Below are 22,105 nucleotides of genomic sequence, written 5' to 3'. Positions count from 1 at the left end.
TTGCAGGGGAATATATGCCCAGGGTTGCCTCTTAGCAGTCTGTTGGGTTCCATGAAAAAGCACAGCTTTCACTTCCTTGAAAGTGAGTTTCTAGCCCTCAGGATTCTGACGAGGAGACTGACAGCACCACCAGAATGCATACACCTGACAAAGTCAACTATAGCTCACTGCAGGGGATGTCACAATAAATCTCTTAGTGTTTTGCGGTGCCACAAGATGCTTTGTTATTCGTGCTGCCACAGACTAACCTATCCCTCTGGGAGTCTTTTGAAAGGCTCAGCTACCAGCTACCAGGCAAATTGATATCATGGGACTGGTTCTTCATTTTTTGCAGCTGTTGAGATGGGACTTCAAGGCCAACTTGTTCATGTAAATTATGTTAATGAAGTGCAAACAGAATATGCAAATCGGCTGCCAATCTTTGACTCCTATTATGTTTGTATCATGCTGTACAAATTGCCTGCTTCTGCAGCGGAGTGTAAGAGAAAAACTCTCACTGAGCTCAGTTTGGTAATATGGGTCCAATGGTTAAAACCCCTTCGGTAATATTGAAAAACAGGGCATGTGTGGTGAACAAACCAAGATGCTTTGATGCAATGTGATAGCATAATGGTTGCAACTAGGTATTTTTAGAACCTGGACTTAATTGTCATATGGTTGGGGCGTGCTAGAACATCATTTGCATTACTTCGCATCTCTCTTCTTCCACCACCATTGCTGTGTGCCTTACAGCTGCTTCTGCATTCCTGTTAGAGCAGTGGTCAGCAAGGTTTATCTTGCTTGGGCTGGATCGGTCCCGTGGAGATCCCTCCGTTGGCCGGATTGCGTGCGCACCTGTGATTTTCGGCATCTGCACAGGGAGCCGGTCCACTTTCCCTCAGACCTTGTGAGGGGCTGGACTATATTTTGAAAAGAAACCCCCCTACTCTCCTCTCCCTTCTCCACAGTAGTGGACGAGCCCTGGTGGCTGCTTAGCTGTGCGTTGTGAGTGGCAGGGGCTGGCGGCGGTGGAGGGATGATGAGCAGCATGAAAGGGCTGGCTCTGGAGAGGGGCTGCTTAAAATGGCACTTGGCCAACCGTGGCTCAGTAAAGCCCAGCCCCCTTCCTCCTCTAGGCAGGGCGGGGAGAAGCTAGGAGGAGGGAGGGAGGAGGCGGCGCTGCGGTGTGTGTATGTGAGAGAGGGGGGGGATGGCGTTCCACGCAGCGATTCCCTGACCGTCCGCGGGCCGTATCCAGAAGGCAATTGGGCTGGATCCAGCCCCCAGGCCTTAGTTTGCCGACCCATGGTCTAAAACATCTGGAGAGCACCAGGTTGGCAATGGCTGAGTTAGTGTGCTGTGTGAACCAAGGCAATGTCTGATTAATAACATTACTGCCTCAGCCTCTTTTTAAAGCTGCTTTTATATACTATATTTGAATTGGTCGCTTTAATGTGATTTGTTGTTTTCTATTATATTCTAGGAACGCAGCTTTGTTTATTTTGTTGTAAATTTCTGACTTTGTCTGCAGAAGACTGAGATCGAAATAATAAATCGCTTCCTCTGCCCAGCAAAAGACCGGGCAGCAACCCAGTTAATCTTACACTAACCCTATATTCTTCTTCATAGGCTTTCCTTTCAGTGAGGATTTTAAAGAAGCTGGTGCATTTGACTGAGATGAAGGTGTTTTAATGGATATAAAAACCATTGTTTTGCCCCTAAGGGACAATTTCACAAACTGTTGACACTGATATAGTCCCGCTGAAGTCAATTAGAGGCTGAAGAGCAGTTATCAGCTGCTTACGTTATCAGCTATTACTCTGTTGGCACCTCTTAGAGACACTGCACCTGATCCCTGCTTCAGACATTTTGTGATCTCAGTTGTGTGACTAGATCTGTGGGAAACTGAAGGGTAGTTGGCACTACCGTGGGGCAGAAACATGGTACCGGCCACCATGGCTGGTAGGGAGGCATGATGCATGTGAAGCTCAGCTGCTGGGAGTCACAAGTTGGCACAATGCTGTTGTGCTCAGATCCTGCTTTCATGCCTTCTGTGTCCATCTAGTCATCCATTGTGAGAAGACAGTGCTGGACTAGATGAGCCATTGGCCAAATCCAGCAGGGCTCTTGTTGTGCTTTGATGGAGTAGATGATCTTTGGAGTATCTTCCAAACCAGAGTTGGAAGCGGCCTTGAAAACAATCTAGTCCAATTTCAGGCTTGGTGCAAAGAATCCAGATGGCTGTTGCCCATTTCACAACTGAATGGTGCACAAATTGCTTATATGGTTCCTCTCTGTCATATAATAAATTTGCGTGCATGGATCCGATCACACTTATTTACTCTAAGTAGGACTAGCGTCAGATACAACCCAAAGCATTAATGGCTGGAATCCAATTGGTGCTCTTGCTCTGACCGAGGTGTCCACTAATGGAAGAGGAGAGGAGACAATCTTTGCTGATTTTCCCTTCCCTCCTCTCCCCGCAGACTCCAGCAGCCCCTGACAAATTGTTCTAGAGGGTTGGGGACCCATGAGCATTGAAAATCTCTTCCTCCTCCGCTTCTGCTAGCCTTTCTCTAGATGAAAAGCCCTTGTGTGCATGGAAGGGCACTTACTGGATACAGAATCTCTGTTTCTCTATAGGAACATAGGAAGCGACCTTATGCTGAGTCAGATAAGACAACAGTCCAGCTAGCTCAGATTTTTCTCCACTGTCTGGCAACAACACTTAATGGTTTCAGAACAGGGAGTCTTTCCCAGCCCAAACCTGGAAATATTGGGGGTTGAATAGAGTGGTACCTCGGGTTAAGTACTTAATTCGTTCCGGAGGTCTGTTCTTAACCTGAAACTGTTCTTAACCTGAAGCACCACTTTAGCTAATGGGGCCTCCTGCTGTTGCCGCGCCGCCAGAGCACGATTTCTGTTCTTATCCTGAAGCAAAGTTCTTAACCTGAAGCACTATTTCTGGGTTAGTGGAGTGTGTAACCTGAAGCCTATTGTCAGGGAACTGCCATCAGAGCGCAGGATGGTGGAGAGGCTCTCAGATGATGGGAGACCCTCTGATGCTGAGGAGGGAACCAGCAGGGGGAGAGGGAGAGCTTCCGCGGAAGCAGGAGGGGAGGCGGAGGAGACAGAGTCGGAGGTGAGGCTCAGAGACGCTTCCAGCGAGACCAGTGGGGAGAGCTCAGGACCTCCCCTTGGAACGCCTACTCTGCGCAGAAAGCTGTCACGTAGAGAATCAAGGAGGAGACTTTCTGTCAAAGAACTTCTATGCTGGAAGAAATTCAGGAAACGCCCACTGACGGATTCTGCCAGCGATTAAGGCAGCCATGCACTGATGGTTCCGCGGAGAGGGAGAGTTTTAAAACTAACTACAAAACTGTGAGAGTCTTAGCGCTCACGCATAAGCAGCCCCTTATCCCATTACACCTATGTAACCCGAGATACCACTGTATAGTACCTCCTGCATGGTCCTTTTCTCATCCAAAGGAAGCCAGAACCAAGCATAACAGTTGTAACATTATCACACCTTCTATGAGATAAGTGTTCAGTTAATTGGGAATGCCCCAGAGTAGTGCTCTCCTCCCCACCCTGGGTGCCAACCTGAACAGTTATTCTAATTCAGTCTTTCATAATCTGTTTCTGGGGCATGTCCTATCAAAAAAGAGAAGCGGGTAGAAATTGACATATGATCCTTGTGAGATGCATTCCTTTTTGTCCCTATCGGCCAGCACAAAGCCTTTCTTATTAACTTCCCATTTTTCAGAGGTGCCCAACCACACAAGTAGGGTTTGCTTGTTTTGGAGGAAATTTTTATTTTTTTTACCAAGGTGAGGAAGGAGTCCTCCTTGTGATTAGAAGCAGCTTGTCTTTCGCAGAGTTCAATGCGTACACCTGCATTCATTTCACTTCAGCCACACCCAAAGACTGCTATGCAAGCCAAGCCATGAAAAACCGGTATTTTCTATTTGTGAATCATATCTACACCCCAATGTGCAAGAACGTTTGCTCACAGCTCCGTCTCAATGCGCATACGATGTGTACCTGGAGCAAGGGATATCTTTGGAGATCTAGGATGCCGCGCTGAGGTGGTTTCCTCAAAGGTTTGAGAAATTGCTGACACCAAGAATATGGAATTGGATGTTGGTCACTCTTCTAGTTCTCTGCCAAAAGGTCCACGAAGGAAAAGGAGCTTCTCATCTTTCTGCTGTTCCTGTGGTGTGTACAAAATTAACCAGGTACAGGAGAAGTTTTTGCTTCCAAACTACGGCTTTGTTTTGTAGTTTCCAGGTGTTGTACACTGATTATGCAGGAAAAGTTAAATCCTTCAAACATATGTGACTGGAAAGGGGAATGTTCTTACTAATGTTTGAGATAGCGTTTTAGATCTGTGGATGTTTTATCAAATCTTCTTTCGAAGATTAAGCATCTAAAATACTACCCAGCTTTTACGTAGGGTGTGTGAGAGTTCTGATTTAATACACTCTCTCAACACTGAACATCAAATCCCTTTGTGTTCCAAAACCAAATGCATTTCTTAAAAAATTATATTAAATGCCCTCATTAAAAGCGTAATTAAGTTACTGTATACTTTTGATGAGCTGTAATGTTACTAGTAGACTGTAGGCTTCTTTTGAACATGGTGCATCGTGGAATCGACTGCGTAGGATAGAGCATGTACTTTTAAGTTATGGAGATTATTGAGATGTTTCCCATTTGTTGCTTCTGTTGTGATGATTCTAACAGTCCTCTGTTGCTCTGCAAGCATGTTTTGCTTTCTCTTGCTCCTTTTTTTCAAAAAGCAGGTGGAGCGTGATGTTAGGATTTGGTATGAATGCAAGCTTAGCCTTACAGCTGGTTTTCAGTAAAAAGTCTCAGGTCTTAAGTATATAAAATAATAAGAAAGAAGAGAGTTTGAGCATTGCTGGAGTCCTTTCCCCCCCTATTGCTGTAGGGGCCACACATAGTAGGTTAGAGAAGCAGTGGTTCAGATCAGATGGAAGTGCTTTCATATTAAAATTCAGCGTGTTCAGTCTTGATTCTACGCAAGCCTGCTACAATGGAGTGGATAGGGTTCCCATAAACAATAGTGAATAATATATATAGTTTGTTTACTGGGGCACAATGCTTTACAAGATTCCGTTCATCCAGCCATTCATCAGGGTGAATTATTATTATGCCTACTGTATAGATGGGTCTGAAACAGAGTTCGTGTGAGTTATCCAGGACACGTCTTTCAAGCCCCCAAACGGTGTTCTGGCCATTGGTACATATTGTCCCCAGTTATGTGAGCATAAAAGAATTGCCTGGTTGGCACCTAACATCATCCGTCTCAATCATTCTGTCCTCAGTAGCGGTTCATAAGCTAGGCCAGACAGCAGTAGCCACTCTCTGCCCTTCGTCAGCACAGAAACAAAAGAATACGGAGTCCGAACGCAGGTCTACCTATTATTGTCGACAATGACTGCCAGTGGCTGCCTAGGGTTTTAGACTGGAGTTACTTCGCAGCTCTACATGGAGTTGTCATAAATTGACATTAGCATGCAAAGCAGCGGCGAGAGGCTGCAGCTCAGACATAGAGGACAGCCTTGACATTGCAAAGGATGCTGGGTTCAATCCCTGCCATTTCTCAGTAGGGCTGGGATAGGCCCCTGCCTGTCTGAAAGCTGTTGCCAGTCAGTGTTGCCAGTACTAAGTTAGATGAACCAATGGTGGTATGGGCATCTGTTGTATGGGTTTCTGAATACTGCTGCATCTGAACACAGAGGTTGCAGTCGTAGCTGCCGTTGTAATAGTAGCTGCCGATAGGACTACCATGTATTCATTTGCTGGATAGCCCATCTACATAAAAGGGTATTCCTTCTTTTTCACTGTAGCTCTTGGCTCAGTTCAAAATCTACATAGCACCTAGTGGGGGCTAATCTAATTATTTCTGCACAAGCCCTCCTTTTGTTCCATCTTAAGACTGGTACATATTTGAGGGCTTTTAGACCATATCTGCCTTTTTCTATCCACCACTTACTTTTGTTTTAATTTCCAGCCTGAATTGTGGAGAGCTCAAAAAAACTTGCTCATGACTTTGTGGCCTATTTGTTATTCCTAATAAAGGTATAATTACCCTACTGTGGCTTTCGGATTAATCCAGCCCAGTAGATAGGCTTTACTGGAAATGTGATTGCAGTGCTTTTAGCACCCAGAATAAAATTTAGGAAACGCCTCGTAGCTAACCAATTAAGATGAAAAGTCTTCAGCTATGCTGAAGAACAACTACTAATGAAGGAAACAAATGTTGAATTCCTTATATAATTTATTGTAATGATGAAATATTGCAGGGGACGGTGCCTCTTTTGAAATCCCTTTTTAATTGGCATAATGAGGAATGGTCTTTTGAAAGGAAAGAGGGATGTCTGCTGTGATTCATGTAAAAGGAAAATGTGTTGAAGGCACTGGATACCAGATTCATTAGGTAGCTGTGGACAAGTTACTTTCCCTGGTTCTCTGTTGATACTGTAGTTATATAAACTTTATACTTCAATGAGTTGCTGAGGATTAAAGAAATATGGGAGGTATTGGAGTGCTAAGCAACATGTCATTACTTTTTAGTATTTTTATCAGAAGATGGAAGTTTAGGTTTTGCTTTCAGGTCTGTCACAGGTGATGCTGCTTTTAGGTAATGTGAACCCCTCACCTGCATTATAGATTATCTTTCTCTTTTCGCAGAAAGCATCACACTTTGTCCACATAATAGAGTGGTTAAATGCACACACCCTTTTCTTCCTTTGCTTCCAGGTGCAACCTGCCAAGTTCTCGTATGAATAATAAAAGGTCACCCCCCCAAAAAAAATTGCATTTTGGTGTCGGGCAAGAGAAGTTCAATGAGTTCTGTTTAAGGCAACAAACACAGCTTCTTTAAAACTCATTGCAACATGGGAATTCAAATTGTATCTTAGTATCCAAGCCACAGTCCAGACTAGGATTTCCATCCCTTCCTTTTAACAACTTCATTTAAAAAATAATAATAATCTGATATCATGTGACAATTTATTCTTTTCTTGCCTTACAACCTGTCCTATAAATATGTATCAGATCTGCAGCATTTCATCCTAAATTAGTGGGGATAGGAGAGGAATTTCAAATTTCAATACGGTTTATGATAAATCTTAATTTGAGATGTGATAAACAATGTGAACTATTGAGGCTCCCCCACCCCTAGTCAGGAATGTTTGGGAAGAAGATGGCAAGGGAAAAGGGAAACATTCTAGTTCAGTCTAGGAATTGAGAAGTGAGCTTCTGCTGGGATGGGCTGTCCTTGTGTAATAACTCATCAATTAGGACCAATAAGCAGCAAGAGGAACAATAGTATTCAGATTCACCTTTTCTAAATACTAATGGGTGCCAGTGCAAATTAGATGTGTAATATATGTGCATGTGACAAGTCTTAATCCTCATTTAATACTGTGACCTAATTTTCTTTTAAACAGAGGTGTGTGTATATTGAATAGATGCAACTTTAATGTGTGACAGTAGGGTATTGTGGTGTTCACAATTTCCTGATTCAGTCAAGACTTATTTACAAATAGGAAGCAAGCAAGGAATAAAATCAACTGATCGCACCTTGAATTTTGAGAATGGAAGAAATAGTTCCAAGAAGATCCTCTGTTAACTTGCTCCTGACGTGAACTCTGCTTCTCATACTGGTGATTAGAAGAAGTCACACAACTCTGAAGTAATTTTAAGTGTGACAGTCACACTGAGACACCTGGAGCAATTTCTGGACCTGCAATATGCCATGATGATTACAGTGGCATGTTGGGAGGTTTGTGAGATGTATGGACATAGGGACTGGATCAAAAGGTTCCCTTTCTCCAGCCTAAGAAGTTCTTATGTATCTTTGTGTCTCTCTATGTTTTTAAGAGTGGTCAACCTGTGTACTATCCGCATCTAGATATGTTTGTTTCCACTACTATATGAGGTTCTTAGAAAGGAAGCTGTGTGACAGTCTGTTCGCCTTACAGTCAACGAACGCATGTCTGCATGCATTGATTGGGAAGGGACTAACATGCTTGGCTTCCTTCATCCAGACTTCCTTTTATACTGCACTTTCCAGATACAGGTCTGTACTTTAAAGCTCCATGTCAGAACTTGTGTTTTACTACTGAATCAGAGCAAATTGCAACCAATGGAAAACCTGGTTGCAGTGTGCTCCAATTCCGCAGTGAAATGCAGGTTTCCTGGGGAAAGTGCCAGGACACACACACACAAACCCTGCTCAAGGACAGAGCTTTACAGACCTGTGTCTATAAATGCAGCCCAAAAGGAAGTCTGAATGAGCCCTTCATCTGACAAATTATTATGGCTTTCAACCCTCATTCCTTTGGTTTCAGTTTGTAGTTGGAGTTTGTAATTTTTCCCCAGGGTGAAGGAATAGTTTAAAAAGAAAACACCACAGTTGTAACTACTAGATAAACAGTCTTCTTAAGTGATGGCCATTTGCTTTCTCGATCTGATTAACCTAGAAGGGAAACCCCCTAGGGCAGAGGTTTTCAACCTTTTTGAATCCATGGTTCCCTTGACCAACTGCATTCTTTCTGTGGCACTCCTGTGGGGCTCAGGAGCCCAGTTGTGTCACCCCTTGCCTGCAGAGCTGGCAGCCTCTCACCCTTTTCCGAACACTCTCCCTTGTGGAGTGTTCCCTCAGCCTCCTCTCCCCTCTCCCCTCTCCTTGGGAGTCCTCCAGGCAGCAGCTGCTGCTGCCATCCCTGGTGTCTGAACTGCCCCCTCTGCCCTAAAGAGAGGTGCCTACCAGAGGCACCATTTGCCTGTGGAGCTTATAGCCAGGGCTATTGCAATAAACAGCTGTGCAAGCCTTTGGGAAGCAGACGTGAGAGGGCATCAGAGGAGGGTGGGGGGAAGGAAGGAAGGACAGAGGCCAGTGTTGCCTGCGGCACACCGACCATCATTCAAGGCACCCTAGGGCCTGTGTTCAGACAGTGAAAACCAACTTATTTAAGCAGGCCTTGCTTTCTGGTGCCATGTTATTTTGTTGCTGCTATACTTTATAGGCTTTAATCTAATTGTTGAAGTTTTAAGTTGTGTGTTCATTTGTCTTAAGATGCGTTTAATAGCTAACAAAATATATGTGCTTTAGAAAATTTTGTAAGCAGGTTTGGCTATAAAATAGAAGAGTGGGGTGGAAAATGAGTAAAGTATATATTCTATGTATGTCCTCTGGCCTGTACGACTAAGCATCTCTTGAACTGTAGGTTGAACTGTGTATCCCCCCCCCCCAATACTGTTTACATTTTGACGCTCCTTTGTTTTATGCCGTTAAATAACTGAAGTAAATACAGTGGTACCTCAGGTTAAGAACTTAATTCATTCTGGAGGTCCGTTCTTAACCTGAAACTGTTCTTAACCTGAGGTACCATTTTAGCTAATGGGGCCTCCCACTGCCGCCGCACCGCTGGAGCACGATTTCTGTTCTCATCCTGAAGCAAAGTTCTTAACCTGAGGTACTATTTTTGGTTAGCAGAGTCTGTAACCTGAAGCGTCTGTAACCCGAGGTACCACTGTATTCTTAAAAATAACGCTATGGAATGCAGAGCCCAGCATCTTCTGTTTGGTTCAGCATTTATTTGTTTAATGGGGCCAAAATATTTTCTCTTCAGTTCCTCTGTACTGCTAAGAACACAAGAACATAAAAAGAGCCTTGGTGGATCAGACCAAAGGCCTACCAATTCCAGCAATCTGTTTTTACAGTGGCAATCAGATACCTCTGGGAGCACAATAGCATTCCCAGTCCATGTTCACCAGTAGCCGGTATTCAGAGGCATTCTACCTCTAATACTGGCACATTCCTCTAATATCTGGTGCATATCCATCATAACTAGCAGGCATTGATAGCTTTTATCCTCTGCGACTTGGTCTAAATCAGTGGTGGCCAAACTTGGCCCTCCAGCTGTTTTTGGACTACAGCTCCCATCATCCCTAGCTAACAGGACCAGTGGTCAGGGATGATGGGAATTGTAGTCCCAAAACAGCTGGAGGGCCAAGTTTGGCCACCACTGGTCTAAATGGTAGAAGATAATGACAAATCCTTTCTTTAACTGCAGCAAAGTTTGTGTAAAATGTCAGATACACCCAGTATAGTTCTTCCTTCAGCAACATCTATTTTCTGCTTCCCTAAGTGATGCTCATGTTGAACATTCCATATGATAACTTCCGGACCTGAGAATCCAGCCTGAATCCTGAGCAGAGATACGAGTGTCTGTGTTACATTTTTACATACAGGAATACTTTTTCTTTCTTTTTTTATGGATAGACAAATACACAACTGAAGCAGATTTCAAAAGCTATTGTGTAAGGCAAGCAGCAAAGTGTGAAACTAGCACAACCAGTTTTGAAAAAACAAAATAAAACAAACGAACCCATATAAAGTGGATAACCAGGAGCATGCCAAAAATCATTTCACTGCTCAAAATTATAGGTTTCTCCTGTTGAAACTACCCATCATTTTTTCATCATTTCTGCCCTTAATGCATTATTTATTATTTTATCCGAAAATAGCTTGAAATTACAGGTTCGGTTCCTGCAAGGATGGTTTGACAGTACATGGGCCCCAGATGAGTCCACCCACAGTTTAAACCTTCATTTCAGTGACTTTTCAATTACATTGTGCTCATAATGACACCCATAGCTCACAGCCTTGCCTTGCAGCTCCTGGTTACAGGTAAGCTGTTATACCCAGCTTGATTGTCCTAGTCAAACAGGGCTAATTGCCTGGTCCATTTGCCTCTCTGCAGTTCTGTGCCATCCTGTCCTGAGCCTGGGATGATTAACCTAGTGTTCAGGTTCCCTAGGAAGTGCCTTCCTGCCTTCATTCTGAACCATTAATCAGTAGCTGATTCTTTCTGCAACAATTGAATCATACCCACTGGTTGCTTAATTCACTGAAAAGGAGCCAAAATTCCAACGATAACCGTAACGCAGCAACCACAGAATTAATTCTACTGTTACAGTCAACAAGAGACAAGTCTCTTCTCTCTCTCTTTTTGCTTATAATGTCAGAAGAACCCGGTATGGAGGAATCTAAATTTGCAAGGAAAGTTTATATTAACAATCAAGGCATTTCATGGAGGGAATGCTTGAAGACCGAATAGGTTTTAGATCAATGGTCTGCTGATTAGGCATTCTGGGATGAGAATGGCTATAGCAGCTCACTGACCACGCTTGCTAGGAATGATGGGGGTTGTAGGGCCACATCATCTAGGGGCCCAAGGTTGAGAAAGGCTGGGCTAGAGGAAAGGGATGGGAAATAGCAGAGGTGCTCTACTCATACAGCCCAAGGAGAAGTGAGTTAGCATCAAAGATTAGTAATTACTTGAAAGAACTAAATAGGCCTAGGATTAAATTAGGATTAAATAAACAAATGAGAAATAGAACAATAAGAAAAGTTAAGAAATTTGATCATAATTGGAATTTTTTTTTTTTTTTTGAATAATGATATTGGAAAATGCTACATTCAGTTACAAGGAAATTCAGATGGAAGAGTATGGGGAAGTCAAGTAATATGTTTATGAAGTTGGAAGTTTAACTAATTAATTTTCATTGTATTTGTGTATGTGGTCGTATTCTTGGTTATTATTTGTTAGGTTTGTATTATTTCACTTTTTTCTTTTTCGTTTTACTATTATTTTTCTTATTTTGTTTTATTGAAGTAATGTGTTTGTATGAAATTCAATAAATATTATGGGGGGGGGGGGATAAGTTAGCATCATAGCTGGCAACTTTCCCCTTTTTAAAAGGGAAATTCCCTTATTCCGAATAGGATTCCTCGCAAGAAAAGGGAAAAGTTGACAGCTGTGCTTAGCATGTAGCAATGAAAAAGTAGTGAGTAACTGGAAAGGTCATACTGCCTTTTCGTCTGTCTTGTAGATTAGGAGGGGATCTCACTGAGGTGCACCTCACTTTGCAAACAAGGGTGTTTAAAAATAATTGCATGGCTGTACTTTAAGATCCAGGGGATGGGATACTATGAATGGTAATAAACCAAAAGGAGACCCTTTGAAATGAATGAACATGACCATTAAAGGAGGCCTGCTCTGATTGAAACATAGTTGAGTACTGCCCATTAATTTCCGAATAGAACACCCTACTATATTGGAGAAGTGCACTGCTCAGTGCAGAGCCAAGCATCGCTGCCAGTCATTGAAGGGGGAGATCTTTCTTCCTTCACAAAACTGTTTCACAAATGCTCCACAACTGTAGCCATTCAATGAGTTGCAGCTGATATGTTTAGGGCTAGTATGCTGAGTTGCTAACCTTTGAGTGGTCACAGGTGTAGAGCTACTATTGAAGCCAGTGGAATCCATGAATGCAGCATTGTGAGCAGGGCAGCATCTCAAAATTGTGACATCCCCATGGGACACAGGAGGCACACAGAGAGCTGTCTTGAACCAGCTCATGTTATTTGTCCAAGCCTGAAGCTTTCTAGTATGCTAGGCATGTGCTCTGCCACCTAGGTGTGATCATTCTTCCTTTGGCGGGACCATACTTCTTTCTCCTCCTCTGGTTAAATTTTTACCCACTAATAAAGCTGAGAATTGGTGACATTTAAGAAAGCAGAGGCCAGTGTGGTGTAGTGGTTAAGAGTGGTAGACTCGTAATCTGGGGAACCGGGTTCGCGTCCCCGCTCCTCCACATGCAGCTGCTGGGTGACCATGGGCTAGTCACACTTCTTTGAAGTCTCTCAGCCCCACTCACCTCACAGAGTGTTTGTTGTGAAGGGAGGAAGGGAAAGGAGAATGTTAGCTGCTTTCAGACTCCTTAGGGTAGTGATAAAGCGGGATATCAAATCCAAACTCTTCTGCTCTAGCTGTGTATGTACTACCTCCCCTTCCCTTGGCACAAAAATCCACACTATGGAACAATAATTTAGCATAGAGTACACTGCACAGTTAGGGACGCGGGTGGCGCTGTGGGCTTGCTGATCAGAAGGTCAGCGGTTCAAATCCCCATGACGGGGTGAGCTCCCGTTGCTCGATCCCTGCTCCTGCCCACTTAGCAGTTTGAAAGCACGTCAAAGTGCAAGTAGATAAATAGGTACCGCTCCGGCGGGAAGGTAAACGGCATTTCCGTGCGCTGCTCTGGTTTGCTAGAAGCGGCTTAGTCATGCTGGCCACATGACCTGGAGGCTGTACGCCGGCTCCCTTGGCCAATAAAGCGAGATGAGCACCACAACCCCAAAGTCAGTCACGACTTGACCTAATGGTCAGGGGTCCCTTTACCTTTACCTTACACTGCACTGTTAATAAAACGTAATACATCCACACCATGGGTGTGTGAAATTTTAAATTAATGAAGACATTGCCCCCTTTCAGGTTCTATTTCTTAGTGGAGTAAGGGCAGCAGGGACAATCACGGTAGCTGTGCATCTTCCATCGCTGTTCCCTTTGCTCTCCTCACATCGGAGCGCGAACCTCTGAAGTAGGGAGCCTTGTGTACATCCATGTGGAGTCTCTGTTTTGGAGTTCTGGAAAAGCAGGGTTCTAAAATGTCTGAGGAGGCTCTGCAAGTTCATGAGGCTCCCCACCTCCAGAGCTTGCCCTCCACATTAGAGGCCAATGGGAGCAGCAATGTGGGGTGGAGAAAATTCACCTCCGTATGTTTCCTTTATGTATAAGTATTATGCCTAAAGGTGGCTATTCTAACATTAAAAATAAAATTCTATAACATTATTTGAATGCATACTGATTTTCATTATATTTCATTTGTTAGCATGTTACAGTTTTTATTGTGCAAGGAAGGCAAGTAGCACTCGTCACCCTTGCCTGTCAAGCGGTAATATGATTCAAGGTCATGCCAGGACTGCAGCGAGTGGCTGGTGCATTCCTAAGCCATGCTGTTCCTGATGACCTGTTGGATAAATTATCATACGTACGAACAGGTAAACAAACAAACAAATGGAGAGCCTTCGCAAGTCTGATTGTAAGCAGAAGTGATAAAACACTGTGTCATGACTTGTCTGTTTTTATATAGCGAGAGGGCTGCGACAGTAGTTTGAAAACAAGTTGAACAAGGAAACAAAATATGGTTTGGGTAACTCAAACAGGAGGGTACATAAAACTTGACACAGGACATAAAATTAAATAGGAGCTGGGAACGGTGCCAGGAAAACCTAATGTTTCAGTTCCACAAAGCCTTTAGTTACCCTTTTCTTTCCTCCTGGTGGTTAAATGTCATTTCTCCCTTGCAGCCTTCTCTTCAGGGACTGCTTATGTGGCTGTTTATTAGTAAACAGCTGTTTGCAATCAGAAGGCAAGCTCTTTATAGTTAAGAGTGGTTTCCGTTTGCCTTGATTGGTGTTGATGGGAGTCTAACCATGCTTCTGTATTTTAACAGGGCCCAGAGAGAGGCTTGTGAACTTTATGAAAACTGCGAATAATTACTTTTATAAAAAAAATACTGAACGCAACAATATTCACACACACATATATCGCAGGCTGCGATCCTAAGTATCCTTAATTAGGAACAGTCTCGTTTAACGCTGCAGGAATTACCTCAGAAAGAGAGAGAGAGAGAGGGAAACACAGGAGCAGTTCTGGAACGATAGGCCTTTCATGAATGCAGCCCCATGGAGTTTCTTTGCACATAAACTGCTTTCTGTTGTTGAGAACCATGTCCAGGATAGATGATGCCCTTGTTGCTTCTTCCATCTTGTGGGGAATGAAATTGCCAGCGAGGCAATTGAGGAATTTGTTGGACCTTACATTTATGTTCTAATGAATACGTTCCCATATGAAAAACTCCTATCGCAAAGGTGGCATGCCAGGGAGAAGCTTAATCTTCTGCCTGTGATGCATTTGAAAGTAGAATGTAATGCAGAATCCAATGTACACACGCAGTCCTCTACATGCATCCCGGGGCAATACAGTGCACTGTAGCAACTGCACTTTCTAAGCACCAAAGGTCTTGTTCTCACTGAGATGGTATCTTTATACAGGGTGTTCCACTCTAGATTGTAGCTGGGAATTTGCATGATTGAAAGTTTTCCCAGATGACAACAACAACAACAACAACAACAACAACACCCTGCACATGGAAAAAACCCTGAATGACTAGCAAAAAAATTTCTTGCCTAGCTTTCTCCCTTGACATGCTACTGTTCTGCATGTGGGGGTTATATATATTTTTTTCTGGAGAAGCATTCAGACCTGAGAGCTGCCAACACAGTATAAAGTAATGAATGGACACTATACAGGTTTACTATCTCAATGAGAGCTAGGCCTAAGTCTCTGTCCGTTGCTCAAAAGAAGGAATTGCCATTGTTAAATAAAATCCGGCAGTTGAAGGTTATGATTGCACTGAATGAATATAGACATGGAATATAGAATATAGACATAGGATAGATCCTATGGAGTGTTTGAATAAATAAATTCATGCCTGAGTACTATAGGCAATTAGGTCCCTAACACCCCCAAAGGACAAGCACATATGAACCAATCACTCCTTGGCTCAAATCTCAGTTTGTTGCCCTCAGTGGGACTTACTTCTGAGTACAGATGCACAGGCTTGATCTGTAAGTTACCAATCTGTAAAATGGGTATTGAGAGGATACGTCTTGCAAGATTGTTATAAGGGCAGATGAGATGAAATGTGTAAATAAGTTGCAAATCAAATCAATGTGTATAGTAGCAAATCAAATTAATGGAGTGCTAAACCAGCAAGTAATAATAATAATAATAATAATAATAATAATAATAATGTTGTTTATGAGTAGAGCTAATTAATCTGTGCACAAATTATCTTTGTGAGTCCTTTTATGACTGCAGAGGATGAATTTGTACGTGTAGAATGCATGGATGTAAAAGGAAAGTTAAAGAGATGTAGATGAGATGAGCAAACATTTCTAAAGGGTGATGCACACATTTCTGTGGTTACGCTGATGCCAGTGTTTTATTGCATTTCCTGCAACCGAGCTCTAAAATAGACACTACAGAATTGGAATAAAAAACGATGCAAAGCACAACACAGAGGCAAGTCAGGGCTCTGCGCCAAGAGGGATGACGAGTGCAGGTATCACACATCATCAGACAGATTTATCAGAGCAGAGGTCAGGTCTGTTCCAGCTAATAAGTAGAGTATATCTCTTAATCTTTGATGGAAGGTAGCGAGGCAGCCTGCGTCCCTCTATGAATGACAGTGAAGGCTTAGATTTCTGCTTGGGGATGTGCCAAGCTTACAGATTCTTTAAAAATAGTAATAATTAGGAAACAGAATGGCATGGGTAGGGAGACTTCCTTACTCTCTTCCTTGCCACCTTTCACTTGCCATTGAGTGACGGCAGCTAGTGAGGGAGGCCAGCCTTCACCATCAGCCACTATTCCTGATGGGCAAGCAGTGGCATAGGGTGAGGTGAAGGGAAGATTAAGCTGGGCTAGCCTTCCTCATATGTGCAGAACTTCCACGCCCTTCTCAGTAGGGAGAGACAAGCACAGACATGCCTAAGAATAACAATTTTATTGTTTATACCCCCGCCCCTTCTGGCTGGGTTTCCCCAGCCACTGTGGGCAGCTTCCTGCAAAATAGAAAAATAATAATAAAATGTCAGACATGAAAAACTTCCCTGAACAGGGCTGCCTTCAGGTGTTTTCTAAAAGTTGTGCAATTCTTTATCTCCCTGACATCTGATGGGAGGGCATTCCACAGGGAGGGTGCCACTGCCGAGAAGGCCCTCTGCCTGGTTCCCTGTAACTTTACTTCTCGCAGTGAAGGAACCGCCAGAAGACCCTCGGAAGTGGACCTCATTGTCCGGCCTGAATGATGGAGGTGGAGACACTCCTTCAAGTATACTAGGCCGAGGTTGTTTAGGGCTTTAAAGGTGAGAACCAACACTTTGAATTATGCTCGGAAACGTACTGGGAACCAGTAAAGATCCTTTAGGACTGGTCCCGGCGACCACTCCTAGTCACCAGTCTAGCTGCTGCATTTTGGATTAGTTGTAGTTTCCTAGTCACCTTCAAAGGTAGCCCCACACAGAGCACACCCCAGTAATTCAAGTGGGAGATAACCAGAGCATATAGCACTCTGGCGAGACAGTCTGCGGGCAGGTAGGGACCATCCGAATCCGTCTCACCTCCTTGCGGAGGGGCAGGGTTGTGGAGGAGTCTAGTTGCACCAGAAAGTGATCTAACCATGGCACTTCTATTGATGCTACATTTGTCAAAGAGAAAAATAACTACCAAACTTTTAGAAGACATCTGAAGGTAGCCCTGTTTAGGGAAGCTTTTAATGTTTAAGAGGTTATTGTATTTTAGTGTTTTGTTGGAAGCCGCCCAGAGTGGCTGGGGAAACCCAGCCAGATGGACGGGGTATAAATAATAAATCTATGATGATGATGATGATGATGATGATGATGATTTCTAAATGCTGTATGGAACCCTTTCCAAGCATAGAACCTCCACATAAAGGAGGGATGGGAGAGTCTTTAGCTCTCCAGATGTTGATGGACTATGATTCCCATCAGCACTGACCATTCCTAGCAACAACATGTGGAGGCTCATTGTTTCTCCTCCCTGCTATAAAGTGGGTTTAGACATATGAAAAGCAGTGATAACAATTACACCAAGAGGAGCCAGTGAACTCCTTGGCTGAGTAGGGATCTCCTTGGTCCTAGGCAGATGCTTAGTCTAACCACTATCCCAGGATATGCTCCTTCAATCTTAGGTATGGGAGAAGGAGGATCCATAGCCTACTCATTTATCTTTTCATTGTGTGCTTGTTTTTCCCCAAGATCTTAGTTACGGGAGTCTATGAGAGTCTTCCTGGATCTGCCTTCTCGGGGTTGAAAATAGGTGTTGTCACAAATGCAACAACCTTTGTTGTGCGTAGGGGTTTTTTTGGGGTAAAGATTTATTAAAGCAGGAAAAGCCATTTATGTAGTCATAAAAAAAAATGCATTCATGTCAAACAGCAGAGTAAGGGCTACACTCATCACTAATCCTATACATCACCGGCTTGTTTCTAACATGACATAAATAACAAGCTTTCAAACGGCAGCCCCCTGAGACTTATGGCAGCACTTGCAAACTAACACGATCCCTTTATGGCCACTTCATCTTGATGGCCTGCACTTTGTAAACCTTAAGCACCAAGATGCATTACCTGGTTCTGTACCAAAGACTTGGGATGATTTACGTACAGCACCACAGTGGAGAATTATCAGTGGAGATTCCATATAAGTGTGTGGAATCTGCACACATATAAAAACCAGTCCGAAAATGCTTTTTTTTTTAAAAAAAAAATTGCATTGAATTTTCCATAAGGCTCGCCATCGCCATCTCATCACATTATATACTGCGCTTAAAGCACACTTGGAACGTTTTATTTATAGCTGAGTCCTGTAATTTGATTGCTGAGAACCATAAGCACCTACTGTAGCTAGTCTTTAGGACTCTCCAGATTCCCACCACCACCATGTTACAAAGGGAAAGGTTTTTTGTACAGCACACCCCCCCCCATTTACAGAAGGGTTATGTTCTCAGTGAACTCGCATAGATTTGAAACACCATTGAAAAATCCTGCAAACACCCCGTTCCACCCCTTTTGTGATGTTTTTGGGTCAGTTCAGGGTTTGGCACAATGCACATGTGCATAGTTGTGCACATATTTGAATGTGCATAAATAGAGGGGAGTTTGCATGTATAGAAAGCCATGGCCTTGTCTCCACTCTCCTGCCCAGCCCTTATTCCGGTTGTCCTGTGTTAGCTGCTATTGGAAAGGCTATTCTTCATGGGAGCTGTAGTCAGGAGCCCTTTAGAGTCAGGTAAGGGACCCAATGTGGGGAAAGATCCAGTCAGTGGGTGGCTCCATGCATTAGTATTCAAAGCTCCTTCCTATTAGCAGCCTACCAAATGGCAACTAATGCCATATGGTTCATTTTAAAGCAGCTTCCTTATGGTGGCTATAAAATGCAGATCAACCTCAGTAAAGAAGGTATTCTCATGCCTTTGTTTAGTGGACCCCAATTTGCACTGGCTCAATCCTCTAGTGCAGCAATGTATTCAAAATAATCACCCAGAACAATAATTTGTTCTGGGGAAGCTACATGCAGGATGTTCCTTTTGGCAGATCGGGGGTATATGTAGTAGCCTGGAATCTTGTTGAGGCCCAGAATTCATCTTTCCTACCTCCAAACTGCTTTTTTTCCCCCAATTGGAGGCTGCACATTCCCCCTGGTCAAAAGCCAATTTCTGCACAAGGATGTCCTCCACCAGCAAATTACTGACATATTTGTTTGTTTAACCATATATTAATGTTTGTTGGCCTTTTTTTAAGGCCTAAAGAGGACCTCGAAGCAGCATGCGGCAAAACCAATAAATGCCAGTTTAATGTCTGGATGTGCCATTGGTAGGGCTGGAGTGTTTCATTGATTTAATCAAACTGAACTCAGCTGACTCCTGGAGCAAAGTGAGCCAGGTCAGAGGGAGCTGGGTGCCACTCAAGTTGGGTTGAGACAACCCTGGTTCATGGCAGGTCAGGTTGGGGGGCCCACAGCTGTCAGGGGGGTGGGGCTTCAAGCAGTTTCACATTTTTCCAGTTTTAAGTTCAGTTCTCCATATTGTGTCAGAAGGTACAAATTAGGCTTGCGAGCCTACAGATTTCTTTGGGTGTGTGCCTCTCAAAAAATAAGTAGGGCTGCCTTCCAGGCAACCTGATACATAAATAATTTCCCCCTTTTTTATTCATTTATTCAGAATCATGTCTATTAAGATTTATACAAATTGGGATTCGTGAATTGATCTAATCAACCAAAGCTCATGCATTTCACCAAGATTAATTGGTTTGTCGTAGTTTGGTTTTGGTTTAGCAGTAGTGTTTTGCTGTATCTGATGTTTTTTCACTACTTATTGTACATTGCTCAGATGTGTAGGCATATGATGGCTAATAAATTTAATTGATATTAACATATAATCAGATTTGGTTTGGCAATAGCTCTAGTCTAGTCCTTGGAAGCAAACGTCTTCATTAACCAGATGGGTAAGAACAGTAACAGCTCCTAGATAATGCTAACCATGTCATCATATATTCCTTAAGGTTCTGGTGGGTGAGAGTGCAAGTCAAGGAAAGGAGCACACTATCTGGGGGCTGTTCAGGGTTCTTCCTGAAGAAGCATCAACGATTCAGCCTTTGCACATCAATGGGCTGGATATACTGATCTAGTTTATCTTGCATTCTTCATCCTCCCAAAGCTCACACATGATTGAAGAAGTGTGTTGTTAAAACTTGCCCAGTGCTAAAACCTTCACTTCTGAAAGAAAGGCTTTTTGGCCTGGTGGCAGACGTCTCCCCCATGCCCTGTGCGAGATTGCGCCTATTCTTCTTCCTTTGAAGTAGCTGCCAGAATCGTGGGACCATCCCGGAATGCTCCATTCCCAGAAAAGCCTCGTACCCTTGAGAGTTGAGACTGCGTGTTGCAAATAGGAATTATCTGATGAAGACAGAAAGGTAGGTGGGCGGGAAAGCAATGTGTTGGAGCTGGAATAGTGCTCCTGGGTGTCCTTGGTCTCATGACACTGAATGCCTGCTGTGAAAAACTCTCACGTGGGTGTTGTTGCTTTAAGATACTGCGTGCATTCATGCCTAGGCATTTGCGCTGCGCTTATCCTTGGTATCAGAATGCTTGTGGGGTGGCTGCAAGCCTGGCAGAGCAGCCCACCCCCTTGCGTTTCATACCGCAGGGCCAAGAAACAAACGTTTATGGTTTGACTCTACAAAATATGCAATGCTCTCTACAGGATTAGATTCTGTTTGTGAGTTCCCACGGTAGAGATCTTGGCATCTGCCCAGAAGTATGCTATAAGACAAGTTCCCTCTGTAGCAAGCTTAAAGCCTCTGGGTGATATACACATCACAAATTGGTTGTGACTTACTTCTGCCTACCCCAGGCACTGAAGGATTCCATGGACAAAGAGCTTTGTTGCTCCTCTCTAGGCTGAGATGGTCCATGGAAGACCAGGGTGGAATCCAAGATTGTGCAAACAGATACCAGCATTTTACCTTCCTCTCCTTGCCCCTTACAGCCCCCTGCATCATCCAGAAATATTCTCTGAAGTGTCCTCTGAATCTCAGGAACAGATATTGTGGGTACATGCATATAATGCTAGATACAATCCCAGATTCCTATGAATGTATATTCAGTGTAAAGAGAGGTGCATATCTGACATTCATTTTCTTATACAGTGGTACCTTGGGATGCGAACGGGATCCGTTCCGGAGCCCCGTTCGCATCCTGAATAGAACATAAGACGTGACAGCGCGTCTTTGTGTGGGTCGTGTTTCACCATTTCTGCGCATGTGCATGACGTCATTTTGACGTCACATGCGTGAGCAGCAAAACCCGGAAGTAACGCACTCCATTACTTCCAGGTCGCTGCAGAGTGCAATCCGAAAATACTTATCCTGAAGCATATTTATTCCGAGGTATGACTGTACTGAGGCTCACTGTGTACAGCCTCCTGCCACCACTGAATATTGTTGAAGGCTCTTTTCTGCCTGCTGTATGCTATACCAGTTTTATTCTGCTGTGGACAGTCTGCTTTTTCCCTGGTGGGGAAGGCCACCATCATGCCAGTGGATTTGACCCATGGGGCCATTTGAGGCAAATTATGCCCACCTTTCCTACATCTGGCAACATATGCTAGCAGCTGCAGGAAAGTTAGAGCTGCATTTGCAAAGGAATAATCAGGCATGCCCTCTAAGGTCGCATTCACACAATACATTTTATAATGACCCTTTTAAACAGTCGTGGCTTACCCCAAAGAATTCTGGGAGCTGCAGTAGTGAGAACTGTTAGGAGGCCCCCTATTTCCTCACACAGAGCTTTGATTCCCAGACTGCCCTGTGAAGAGGGATTGATTGCAAAACCACTCTTGAGAATGGTAACTCTGTGGGTGGGACTAAGGGTCAGCCCGGACAGCTCAGTTGGTTAGAGTGTGTTGTTGATATAATGGTTGCAGGTTTGATCCCCGTATGGGATGGTTGCATATTCCTGCACTGCAAGGGGTTGGACTAGATGATCCTCAGGGACATTTCCAACTCTCAGTGCCCTTAACAAACTACTGCTCCT

At 43.7% G+C, this 22,105-nt stretch overlaps 1 protein-coding gene across 17 annotated transcripts in view; it reads left to right on the top strand.

Annotated features, from left to right (window-relative positions):
- The window catches only part of KIAA1217, a 369,002-nt gene that overhangs the window by 207,323 nt on the left and 139,574 nt on the right, over nucleotides 1-22,105 (top strand). The window contains exon 1 of one of the 17 annotated variants that reach the window (XM_079947809.1): nucleotides 3,968-4,217. The exons of the other annotated variants lie outside the window; for them this stretch is intronic. Within the exon in view, the coding sequence (XP_079803935.1) occupies nucleotides 4,110-4,217 (108 nt within the window). The 5' untranslated portion in view covers nucleotides 3,968-4,109. Of the gene's footprint in view, nucleotides 1-3,967; nucleotides 4,218-22,105 lie in introns of those variants that run through there. 17 annotated transcript variants of the gene reach the window in all.

The sequence above is a fragment of the Podarcis cretensis genome (genome assembly GCF_951804945.1).
Source record: "Podarcis cretensis genome assembly, chromosome: 12".
In the NCBI taxonomy this organism is placed as follows: domain Eukaryota; kingdom Metazoa; phylum Chordata; class Lepidosauria; order Squamata; family Lacertidae; genus Podarcis; species Podarcis cretensis.
Note: the sequence above shows the minus strand (reverse complement) of the source record. Positions and strands in the feature narration are given on the sequence as shown.